The sequence below is a fragment of the Megalopta genalis genome, unplaced genomic scaffold, assembly GCF_051020955.1.
Source record: "Megalopta genalis isolate 19385.01 unplaced genomic scaffold, iyMegGena1_principal scaffold0023, whole genome shotgun sequence".
Lineage (NCBI taxonomy): Eukaryota > Metazoa > Arthropoda > Insecta > Hymenoptera > Halictidae > Megalopta > Megalopta genalis.
The window spans coordinates 788,115-802,115 of record NW_027476093.1 but is presented as its reverse complement, the minus strand read 5'-3'; the positions used below and the strand labels follow the sequence as shown (position 1 = coordinate 802,115).

The following is a 14,001-nucleotide window of genomic DNA, read 5'->3' as shown; positions in this document are numbered from 1 at the left end:
ACCTCGAGGCCTAGGCGAGGACGACGCGGCAGCTTCGCGAGTCTCGCGATAAAAATCAGCCGTTTCGTTTTCCTCTTTTTTTTTGCGGATTTATTTTATTTTGCACTTCGTCGACCCGCGAATCTGAACATTTCAGCGACGCACGCGCTGCCCCCCCCCCTTCCCCCAAAAAAAGAAAAGGAAAAAAAATGAACATTTATACTTTGACGGTTATGATGCCATCTAATAATCTAAACTGTTAATATCACAGAAATAAGCACACTATATCAAGCTTTCGCAGATATCGCACATTTATTTACGACATTCTGAATCAATGACAATACAAGGGACAGCAATAAACAAATCCGTTGTAGAAAGAAACGTTGTAGTTCGTGAAAATGCACGCGATACGGAACGTTTGGCTGTTATAATAAATGCCTACTTGGGAGAAAAAGAGAGGGGGGTAAGCGTTTCGTCCGGGACCCGCTAGAGGACTCGGAAGGCAGATGCTTGACTTTGCTAGCCGCCACGCTCAGGTAGCGGGTGAGCAGCAGCGAGCGATGCGACGGCACAATACAAATTCAGAATTTCTGAAGTTAACCCTTTGCACTCCTCTGTCCCCTCTCGTGGAACATCGTAATTCTAGCATATCACTCGGATGTCCTCTCTCGTGGGACATTAAAGTTTATTAGTGATTACGGGGAACTGAGTTATTTCAGCGCAACTTTTTCAGACATGCATGTTTCCCTGAAGTATTCTCTTGAAATGGCACAAGAAATCAAATCAAAATATAGTAAAATTACTAGGATATATACAAGAAATGTCGGCGGGTTTTGGCGAGAACGTGAGAGGCCTGCTCACGACGGTCCGAGCACTTCGAAGGCGTCATTTGAAAAGAGCGATAAGGTAAGTTCGTAGAAGAAAGATCGGTATGCGAACATAGCACGCACTGTATAGTGAGATTTATAATCATAAAATCTGGAGGAAATGATTTTTAAAGCTGAACTCGGTCTGGTTCGAAGCGTTGAGCGGTATAGATAGATCTAACGGGTGAGAAAATCGGAAAAGTGATTCTTCTCTTGGTAAATAAATTGTTTGGTAAAAGTTTTTTTGGTAAATATCATCTTGCGAGTTAGTAATAACAATTAGAAATTTTCAACCTATGTATTTATTCATATTTTTTATTAGAACAATGGCAAAATGTTCGAACACGAACGAGTCTCATGACACAAGTAGTAGCGAAGATGAGCTCTAGATAGACGTTTATACAGATACGTTAGAAAGACTAACTGTAGAAGGTTTTCTTCTACAGTTAGTCTATCGTTTCGATAGCAGCGACAGTGATATCGTCCAAGCAACAAGGCGACGAGAGAAAGAGTTCGCATAGATAGCGATTACAACAACAAAACAAAATTATAAAAAATAAAATATTGATTTTTTTGCAAATTTCTCGAGTAGCTGGTAGCCAACGTCCAGAATGGTTCGGAGTGCTAAGGGTTATTTTCTACAGTCGAGCATTTGGCATAATTTCGGCATCATGTCCGTGGCAAATATACGCGCGACCTTCGATAAAAATCGTCGGCCCGAAAAAAACGCGATCGCGACCGCCTAATAAGAAGAAAAGCCGCAGTAATTATTCCGTCAAGGTCACCTTCAAAGCTGTCTTGCGCGGTCGCTCGATTACCTAAAATCGACGCTTTCCGGCTAACTGTGCCGGCTGGCGATTAATGGCGGCCGTTACAGTGATAAATCGAAGGAGAAAGAAGCGCGGAGCGAAAGAATGAAATTCGACGATATTCGCACGATATCGAACCATCATGTCGTTATCGCCGCGGCGGACGCGGCAGCCCGGCAAGTGTTCGCTCTGGGCTCTCTCGAGAAGTCCGCTCTGGATATATTGATCTGGGACCTCAGCGCCGCCCGCGCGCGCGTTTCGCTGGCAGATAAAATTTCGGGATAACGGAGCCGCGCGTTCCGGCGACGCGTTCCGCTTGGATTGAAAACGGTGCCGGCCGATCGGGAAACCGAGCCTGCAGGAATTCGGCCGTTAGTGACGCACGGAGAGCCGGAGGCGTAATTCCAAATCCGTGGCGAAATAGAAAGGCGACGAACGGTTCGAGCCCGCGCGGAAAATGAGTCGCGTTTTCTTTTTTCGCGGATACCGCGCGTCCGTCGGAATCGTACGCGCGCGCGCGCTAATTGCATGCGCGAATGGGAGAACGATAATTGGGAATTTATAATGCGCGACGCTGTTGCGCGCGCGTTCTTCGGCTCGATGCAAAAATCGCGCGACAGTTCGCGCGAGAAAGTGGACAATTTGGGAAGAGGAGGCACGATTATTTAAACTTTGCATCTGGTTTTTATAATTGTTATATTATCGATAACCATTAAAAAACGAGCCACAAGGCTCTAATAATCGTATCTCCTCGAAATTGTTTATTTTTGTGGTCAATCTTAGCGTCAATTAGAGAGACATTACTGTGTAACTTTGACTTCTACGGTCTATGTTTAAATAAATTAAATTTTTGTCACGGGCTCCGATAGGAAAGTTGAAAGACGAGAGTTATTATTATATAATATTATTATATAATATTATTATATAATATATCCGTTATTATTCCTCCGTTTCAAGTAGTTTGACATTTAAAAAATTATTAATACTGTAATATTATAATAATTATTATATACTATATTATTACATAATATTATTATATATTATATCCGTTATTATTCCTCCGTCTCAAGTAGTTTGACATTTTAAAAATTATTATTATTATAATATTATAATAATTATTATTATATATTATTATTGTATAATATTGTTATATAATATATCCGTTATTATTCCTCTGTTATTATTATATTATTATTATCAATTATTTAAGATCGATGTCGCTGTTTTTAGCTCTATTTAAAATCACGTATAAATATAAATTGTTATCTTGATTTGTGAAATTAGAAAAACAAACAGAAAATATTAAAAATTATACAACAATTATAGAAAAATTATATAGAACGTACAGAACACAAGAAGATCATAATTGAACGTATTTCATTAGCCCCTTTTTCGATCTCAATAATTTCATTAGAAAAAATAAAAAATAAAAATTGAAGAAAAAGAAGAATAGAATTTTATTCGATCTTGAAAGAAATGATTAATTCGTACGACTCCGAGAACTCTCGTCTATCAACTCGCAATCGTTTATGCTCGGATCAAGGTTATGTCAAGGTTATATCAAGGAGAGAGAGAGAGAGAGCAAGAGAAAGAGCGCGCGAGAGAGAGAGAGAGCAATTGAGAGAGAGAGTGAGAAGGAGAGAGCGATTGAGAGAGAAAGCGAGAGAGAAAGCGAGAGAGAGGAAGCGATCGAGATAGTGGGAGAGAGTGTGCGAGAGAGAGTGAGAGAGACCGCGAGAGAGCGAGAGGGAGAGAGTGATTGAGAGAAAGAGCGAGAGGTAGAGAGCGACTGAGAGAGAGAGAGAGAGAGAGAGAGAGAGCAATCGAGAGAGTGCGAGAGGGAGAGAACGGGAGAGAGAGAGAGAGAGCGATCGAGAGAGTGAATGAGAATACTTGATCGCTAGATCGAACGCGATCACACGAGAACAGGAATCGCGATTTACATGCAAGCGTGCGATACATAAAAATACAAATAAATGTGACATGCGTATCCGGCGAAAAATGAAAATTTAACCGTGCACCGTCCAAGGATAAGAATTAATCGAGCCAAGCTAGTTCGTCCAGTTGTCCATAATTAACGGGGAACGCCGGGCACGGCGGGCCGCTCGTATTGAAATACAACTCGCGAATCTAATTTTTCATTCCGCCCATTTACTAATGCCGCAGATCGCATCGTCGGCTCGGAAATTAAGCTCTTAATGGAGCGGCTGACCGTGAAACCGTATATCGAACGCGCGCGGAGCTTGCCGCCGCCGCCGCTCGAATCCGCTAAACTTCGCCGATAATCTCCCGGCTTTTCAGCTGACTTTTCGGTTATAAATTAACCGACCGCTCCATAATTCGCTCGAAATATTTGTGCCAGGCTCCCGAGAAACAACGCGACGCCGCATTGTGCCGGAAAACCTTCCCACCGCGATTATCCGTTATAAAACTGTCAGATTATGCTAAAAGCTTCGCGTTAATTACGAACGGCCACGGTGTTTCACTTTCCCGGCCCGTTAACCGTGCGCCGGCTGAATGAACGATTCACGTGATCGCTTGTGGTGCGCGCGCAGCGTGCTGCTACTTTCGATCGGCCGCGAGACGATCGCCACCGGCCGGGAAAACGATGGATCGCGGGTTCGTTTAATTTCGCGATTAATAGAGCAACTGGAATTGTGCTTCTGGGAACCGTTTGAGCACGCCGGACGCGGATCTATCGTTGGCAATGGGTTCGTCGGAAATGGCATCGATGCGTGCGCGCGTCGCGACCTCGATCGTTATCGAGATCGCTCGATGATCCAGCATCGGGAAGAGGGGACTCTTTGTACGATAATGCTTATCGATAATGCATAACGTCGCCGAGCCGATGTGTCTGGTTGGAAATATTGCGTGGAATACTCGGAAGCTATTTGTGAATCGCTTCCTTGTTGGAGGAAATTATCGCGTGCGAATCGGTTGGGAAGTTTCGCTCGTCATCGCTAAGCGCTTTATCATTGACGCACGGTCGGGAAAATGTCTGATTTAGGAATGCATTAATTATTGCTGATTGATTGAAAAGTCAGGGTGACTTCAATTTTCTGTTTGATAAAGAAATGTTGTTTTAATATGTTTTGTATTGGTGTTTGTAGAGGACTAATTAATTTTTGCTCGGAACATTTTTTTGTCGAAGCACCGGAAATTAGTGGAAGATTGCGATAACGTGATGAATAATGATGCTGATGATGATGATGCTTGTAAATATTTATTTTAACAATAATTGATTTCTTGTACTTAAAAATGTGTTATAAATAATAATGCGTAAATAATATATTACACTATATTAATATAATATAATGTAAATGCGATGTAAATGCGATTTAAATGCGATGTAAATACGATGTAAATACGATGTAAATGTGATGTAAATGCGATATAAATGCAATATAATGTAATGCAATGTAATGCAAATGTAATGTAACACAATGTAAATGTAATGTAAATGTAATGTACTGTAATGTAACACAATGTAAATGTAATGTACTGTAATGTAACACAATGTAAATGTAATGTAAATGTAATGTACTGTAATGTAAATGTAATATGAATGTAATGTGAATATAATGTGAATGTAATGTAACATAATGTAAATGTAATGTAAATGTAATGTAATGTAAAGTAAATGTAATGTGAATGTAATGTAATGTAAAGTAAATGTAATGTAAATGAAAAGTAAATGTAAATGTAATATAATGTAATGTAATGTAATGTAACGTAATGTAATGTAATGTAATTCAATGTAACGTAATGTAATGTAATGTGAATATAATGTGAATGTAATGTAACGTAATGTAATGTAATGTGAATGTAATGTAATGTAATGTAATGTGAATGTAATGTAACGTAATATAATTATAATCTAAGGCAAATGTAATGTAATGTAATGTAATGTAACGTAATGTAATGTAATGTAATGTAATGTAATGTAATGTAATGTAATGTAATGTAATGTAATGTAATGTAATGTAAATATAATGTAACGTAATGTAAATATAATGTAACGTAATATGAATGTAATGTGAATATAATGTAACGTAATGATAAAGGTAATGTAACGTAATATAATTGTAATGTAATGTTATGTAATTGTAATCTAATGCAAATGTAATATAATGTAACGTAATGTATTGTAATATAATTGTAATTTAATGCAAATGTAATATAATGCAATGTAATGTAATATAATATAATAGTCATTTCCGGTGCTTCGACAAAATAATGATTCAAACAAAAATTAATTAGTACCCAGTCACCTACAAACATCAATATAAAAAATTAAAAAAACAACTCGTTTTTAAATAAAAAATTAAAGTCGCCTTGATTGTTTAATTGTTGCCATATCCTCCTTTACTTAATAATATCACAGCTGACGTCAAAACTAATTCAACGACCTATATAAAACAGTAAAACTTTACATCATAAAACATTGCTAAAATCATCGTGAACAGCTGATTCATCGAGCGGGATCATCGCGCGACGTAACGAAAGTATGCGCGTGACCTTGAAACCCGTCTACAACTTGGATCGGTCGAAACGAAAATACCCGAAGAAACGCGACACTAGCGTCTTCCAATACAATCTGACAGTGAAATAACGAATAGAAAACGCAAAAATGATTGCGACGGTAACAATATTTCTAGAAACCGATTTATGGAATTCGGAGATGTAGAGACATTTGCACCGAATTCGAATTTTCTAGTTATTCAGAGCCGAGTAAAATAAATAAATAAATAACTGAAGAGTAAATTGCGTTTGATTCTAATTGCATATAGGTTCCAGGCAATTCGCAGTCCGATCAAAGTTCAATAGCAAGAATAATTCCATTGAATCGAAACGCAACTTCCTTTATAATCAACGATCACGTGCAACGTTTCCGCCAGCAATCACACCTATCAGGTACGCAATGAAAGAACGAACAGGAAGCAATGCGACCAAAGCTGAATAATATTTTCCCAGAGAGAGCGTAAAGCAACGGCCGGCTGGCCGGCCGGTCGCGAATAAAACGAAAATACATAATATAGACGTTTCCTTTATCTTTCACTCAGGCATCCCGTTTCCTCGATGCGTTATCTAACAGAGGATGTGGGTCATTAATAGTATTGAAATAGCATCGTTATTCCGATATTATTATCGATAACGATTTAGTAATAACGATATTGCGTATAGTAATAATAATTACTGTAATATAAATATTATTGTATTACTATAGGTGATGTTACTATATTAATATGCGATATTGCTATAGTAATATTAATGTAATATTTAATATTAATAACGATATTACTGTGGTAATACATAATATAGTAGTAACGGTATTACTACACTGATAAATATTATTATGTTAATATAGTAATATTAGTATATTAATATACGATATTACTATAATAATAAATAATATAGTACTAACGATATTACTATAGTAACAAATATTATTATATTACTATATTAATATACAATATTACTGTAGTAATATTACTCTATTAATATAGGATATTACTATAGAAATATTACTCTATTAATATACGATATTACTATACTAATATTACTCAATTAATATACGATATTCCTATACTAATATGACTCTATTAATATACGATATTACTATAGTAATATTATTCTATTAATGTGAGATATTACTGTAGTAATATTACTCTACTAATATATGATATTACTATAGAAATATTACTCTATTAATATAATATATGATATTACGATAGTAATATTACTCTATTAATGTACGATATTACTATAGTAATATTACTCTATTAATATACGATATTACTATACTAATATTACTCTATTAATTGAGTGATATTACTATAACAATATTACTCAATTAATATACGACATTCCTATACTAATATTAGTCTATTAATATACGATATTACTATAGCAATATTACTCAATTAATATATGATATTCCTATACTAATATTAGTCTATTAATATACGATATTACTATAGCAATATTACTCAATTAATATATGATATTCCTATACTAATATTACTCTATTAATATACGATATTACTATACTAATATTACTCTATTAATTGAGTGATATTACTATAACAATATTACTCAATTAATATACGACATTCCTATACTAATATTAGTCTATTAATATACGATATTACTATAGCAATATTACTCAATTAATATATGATATTCCTATACTAATATTAGTCTATTAATATACGATATTACTATAGCAATATTACTCAATTAATATACCATATTCCTATACTAATATTACTCTATTAATATACGATATTCCGATAGTAATATTACTCTATTTAATATACGATATTACTATAGTAATATTACTCTATTAATATACTATAATACTGTAGTAATAAATAATGTAATAATAACGATATTACTGTAGTAATATTACTCTACTAATATACGATATTACTATAGAAATATTACTCTATTAATATAAGATATTACGATAGTAATATTACTCTACTAATATACGATATTACTATAGAAATATTACTCTATTAATATAAGATATTACTACAGTAATATTACTCTATTAATATACGATATTACTATAGAAATATTACTATATTAACATACGATATTACTAAGTAATAAAAAATATAGGATTAACGATATTACTGAATAATATAGTAATAACGATACGACTATAGTAATAAATAATATATAAAAAAACGACATTACTATAGCAATTCTGCTTCTATTAATCTGGCTTACCTGAACAGAGACGATTGCAGGCTGCAGATAGAAGTGGACGCATGGGTGTCGCCTAGGCATGGCAACACCTCCTTGGTGATGTACTCCTCGAGGAATTGCAGCGACCTTCCGGAAGCGGTATAGTCGCAATAGACCACTGTAAAACAAAACGAAACACACCATGAGCATGAGAAACGAACAAACAAATTTCACCATTGGCCGAGTTCGCTCGCACGTAAAATCGATCGTCGCTAACTAATAACACACATCCTGCGTGTTTTTATTCGTTTGTCCGATCCCGGCCGGTTTCTACTCGCGATTTACGATGTCTCGGCAGGCAGCATTTTTTATCTTTCTTTCGTTTATTAAATTGATTTGCCGTAGCCTGATACCGAAATATCCGCCACGGCAAACACGGTCCGCAGCAGCTAGCTCGCCGGAACTGTTCGTCGTTATGTGGGCCGATCCCCTTTCGTGAAAGGCCACTGTCCCGGCGAATCGTGGTTTGTTTGGAAATGTAATGTATGCATAGGGTGTATCGTGATGGCGGCGAACTAGTTTCCATCGGCCGGCAAATGTGCTAACGTGCTAACGCCGAGCGCGCTGGAGGCGTCTGTTACGCGTTTCTTAGCGGCGGGATCTAAATAATTTTCGATGAATTTAGACCCAGTGATTATTGGGCATTGAAGCACGGTTAAATTCTCTAAAATTGTTCCTCAGCTTTTAAAGAAAAATGGATGATTATGGAAGAATATAATAAAAGTATAATAATATAATAATATAGTTATATAACAATATAACAATATAATAATAACATAATAATATAATAAATATAGTAATATAACAATGTAACAATATAATAATATAAAAATAACATAATATTATATTATGTTATTACTATATAATAGTAATATAATAATACAGTAATAACATAATAATATAATAATAATATAGTAATAATATAATATAATAATAATATAGTAATAACATAATAATATAATAATATAACAATGCAATTTAGCTTTCGGTGGTAGTACCTTTATCAATTTCAATAGATAGCGAATAATTTTAAATTGTAAATTTAATATAATTTTAAAAATACGGTAAATTCACTTCAATTGTTCCTCAACTTTTATAGAAAAATAGACGACTTGGGAAGAGGAGATACGATTGTTCGAGCCTCGTGTCTCGTTTTTATCATTGTTGACAATCGTCGGCCTCGAATAATCGTATCCCAAATTCTCAAAATTGTCCATTTTATGGGATAGAAACTGAGGGACAATTGGGGAGAATTTACTGTGTTCTTAAAATTATATTAAAAATTTACAATTTAAAATTATTCCCGATCTATTGAAATTGATAACGAAACTACCATCGAAAGCTGAAGCAACTCAATTGCATTGTTATATATTATTATATCATTATGTTACTATTATTATATTATCATTATATTAATATGTTATTATACTAATATATTAATATATTATTGTATTGTTATAATGATATACTACTATATTATTATATTATTATACTATTATATTGTTATATTACTGTATTATTATATACTATTATTATATTGTTATATTACTATGTTATTATATTATTATTATATTATTATATTATGTTATTATTATACTATTATATTATTATATTATCATTGCGTAACTATAATTATTTCTTCGAAGCGAGACAACAATCGAAATTCTGGCATCGAGACTTCAAAAAACGTGTTCGAGGGACCTCCAAAGTCATTCAGCGTTCAACACGCTGCGACACGAATTTTTCCTCGCTCTAGATCCAATTTTTCCCGAACGGTATTATGTCAAGGTCACCGGCAATATATCACCACGAAACAGGAAGTCTCGTTGGCACGTTTCGTTCCGCGACAGGAAAACCAAGGACAGTTTTTTTCTTTGTACGCGCGCGCACTCCTTTTTTCCCCATTGTTTTTCTGCGTCCTGAATGAAGCCGAACGTTGTGCCGGTTCGCAGACGATGCGAGAAACACCCCGTATATGCGTATACTAATCGCGGACCCGGCGAGGAAACCGCGGCTATTTTCAGCCCGGCCCGGCCCGAGTTTACCAGAAAATTGGAAAATGTTTACTCGGGAACGTTGCACGCATTTCTCGCTCTTTCTTTGTTCGTGGAAAAAGAAAAAGTTTTGAAAAATGTGTGCGTACACACCCAGCGACCATAAGTTTCAAACATTACGAACGTTTTTTGTATCAATTGAAAGTCTATCTATTAATATACAATGTTACTATGACAATAAATATTATTATGTTACTATAGTAATGTTACTATAGTAATAAATATTATTATACTACTACAGTAATATTACTCTATTAATATACGATATTACTGTAGTAATAAATAATATAGTAATAAATATTATTATATTACTCTATTAAAAACGATATTATTATAGTAATAAATAATATAGTAATAACGATATTATTATATTACTCTATTAAAAACGGTATTATTATAGTAATAAATAATATAGTAATAACGATATTATTATAGTAATAAATATGATTATATTACTCTGATAAAAACGATATTACTATAGTAATAAATAATATAGTAATAACAATATTATTATAGTAATAAATATTATTATATTACTATAGTAATATTACTCTCGACAATTGAAAGTCTGTCGAATGCTGCAAAATCTCGTAGAAGTTGGATTATTTTTTTTCGTGTAATAATTAACCCTTCGGTAGTGGGGTTAAATGTCATTTTGGGTCAGTCGGGCCTAATATAGCTTTCGAACAGCCGTCACTTAAGAACTGCAAGTACATATGTACTATTCAGATTCAAAAATTTGAGAATATATTAGGTGCACATAACCTTGAATATTCTAGGACGCCGTTTTTTTTCCAAGTACAATTTTAATTAATTGATAATTTCATTCTTCTCACGCCAATATCACTTTTATCGAAAACAACTTGGAACAAGGAAATGTAAAAAAACTCTCGTTTTCTCTGTTATCGCAGCCTGTAATGAAAATTTAAAAGATTCATTTGGTACTTCTCGGTAACTTGTATGCATACTGAACATTTCATCGAAATTGATTGACCTTGACGTGAGCTGTTAACAATTCAAGATCGCGAAAATCACATTTTTTCATTCATTCATTGATTTTAAATTCAACAACCCATCCGCCATATCTGATCCGCCATTTTGTTTTCGTAACTTTCAAATTCAGATTCGTAATCAGGATTCCCGAAAATATAAGTACACCAATTTTTGTTGAAATCAAATCATTTCTGCAACAACCCATCCGCCATATTTGATCCGCCATTTTGTTTTCGTAATTTTCAAATTCAGATTCGTAATCAGGATTCCCAAAAATATACGTACACCAATTTTTGTTGAAATCAAATCATTTTTTCAACAACCCCTCTGCCATATCTGATCCGCCATTTTGTTTTCGTAATTTTCAAATTCAGATTCGTAATCAGGATTCCCAAAAATATACGTACACCAATTTTTGTTGAAATCAAATCATTTTTTCAACAACCCCTCCGCCATTTTGTTTTCGGAATTTTCAAATTCAGATTCGTAATCAGCGACCACGAAAAGCCTTACATACAAATTTTCAAATAAATCCGTCGTTGTTTCTCATTTCGACCATAATTTCGAGCTTTCATATCACTATGCGCCTGTATGTACACGTGTTCGCGTCACGAACACGTCATTAATTCCGCGTAAACGTACTCGCGGAAAAAAGAATTCTGTTCGAAAGCGCGCCGAGTATGTGACCGAGGTATGAGAACCGAAACGGCGACGGCGTCGAGTGCACCTGCCCGAGGACTTCTCGGGCCGAGTGGCCTTCGAACGGTTGCGAAATATGCACCACGGATTAACTGATCGACGTGTAGAAACCGCGGGGATTATACGGTCTCATTGATCACGACGGAGGAGTGTTCCGAATAATCGGTCGTTCAGCGGGGGCAAATCGAATCGCATTATCGCCGGGGAAAGCCAAGGTAGCTGAAGGATAATCAGCCGCAGGTGTTTCTTATGAAACGGTTCGATCTGTCAACCGGTCGCCGACGTGGCCGAAATTATGCCCGCGACTTTCGGGTCGCGATTTAGGCAGTGTCTCTCTAATTTATATTATATTTATATTATATATTTATATATATTATCTTTATATTATCTTTATATCATATTTATTACATCACATTATATTACATTACATTACGTTACAATTACATTACGTTACATTACAATTATATTATATTACATTACATTACATTACAATTATATTATATTACATTACATTACATTACATTACAATTATATTATATTACATTACAATACATTACATTACAATTACATTATATTACATTAATTACAATTACATTACAATTACATTACAATTACATTACAATTACATTACAATTACATTACAATTACATTACAATACATTACATTACATTACAATTACATTACATTACATTACATTACATTACAATTACATTACAATCACAATACAATTACATTACATTACATTACATTGCAATTAAATTACGTTACATTACATTACGTTACATTACAATTACGTTACAATTACATTACATTAGAATTACATTACATTACATTACATTACATTACAATTACATTACATTGCAATTACAATTACATTGCAATTACAATTACAATGCAATTACAATTACAATGCGATTACAATTACAATGCGATTACAATTACAATGCGATTACAATTACAATGCGATTACAATTACAATGCGATTACAATTACAATGCAATTATAATTACATTGCAATTACAATTACATTACGTTACAATTACATTAAATTACATTACATTACATTACATTACATTATATTATATTATACTTATATTTATTACTAATATTATATTTATTATTTACATTTTATCGATCAATACTTGTTATCGATTGTCTCTCACTCCAAACACGCCCGAGGTTCGCACGAAAGAAAAAAAACGATCGTAATTGCCTGGGCGTCGCGCGGACACGAGTCCGATTTATCTTCTGATCGCCTAATTTACATACGAGGCCCACGCTGCCGGGCGTATAAATATTATGACTCGGTTACGGGCCGAGCATTCGGAAGAGCGGAGACGACGGGCTGCCACGGCAAACTAGCGTATGTCTGTATGTATGTATGTATGTAATCCGCGCGGGTCTAGAATGTGAAAGTTCCAGGAACTGGCGCCTTGCATAGCTCGATTCACAAAGTGAAGTAACGTACGATCGTTCATCGAGACGGACGCGAATCGATGAAGCGGCGCGGTTAAAATAGAACGGGAACGCAACTGTTTCGCGGGGAAGCCCGCAAAATCTTCCATCTTACAGGTCGCGCGACAAAACTATAAGACGCTCGCGCTTTACGTTGCCAACCAATTCTGTGTAACTTGGAAAATTTGTTTCTCTCTCGCTGGTAATATTATTGTTTACATTCTAATGCGTCGCTCGACGAGTGACACATGGACACGTGGACGAATTGAAAACAAAACGAAAATTAAAAGCAAAATATATTTCAGTTTATATTAATTTGTATATTATTTATTATATTTAGTTCATTAATATAAACTATATTATATATAGTTTATATTAATTTATATATAT

General features: G+C 34.4%; 1 protein-coding gene across 1 annotated transcript in view; it reads right to left on the bottom strand.

Moving 5' to 3' along the window:
- The window catches only part of LOC117217812 (uncharacterized), a 163,151-nt gene that overhangs the window by 17,127 nt on the left and 132,023 nt on the right, over nucleotides 1–14,001 (bottom strand). Inside the window, exon 2 of the mRNA XM_033465655.2 lies at nucleotides 8,393–8,528. Coding sequence (XP_033321546.2) covers nucleotides 8,393–8,528 — 136 coding nt within the window. The remainder of the gene's footprint in view (nucleotides 1–8,392; nucleotides 8,529–14,001) is intronic.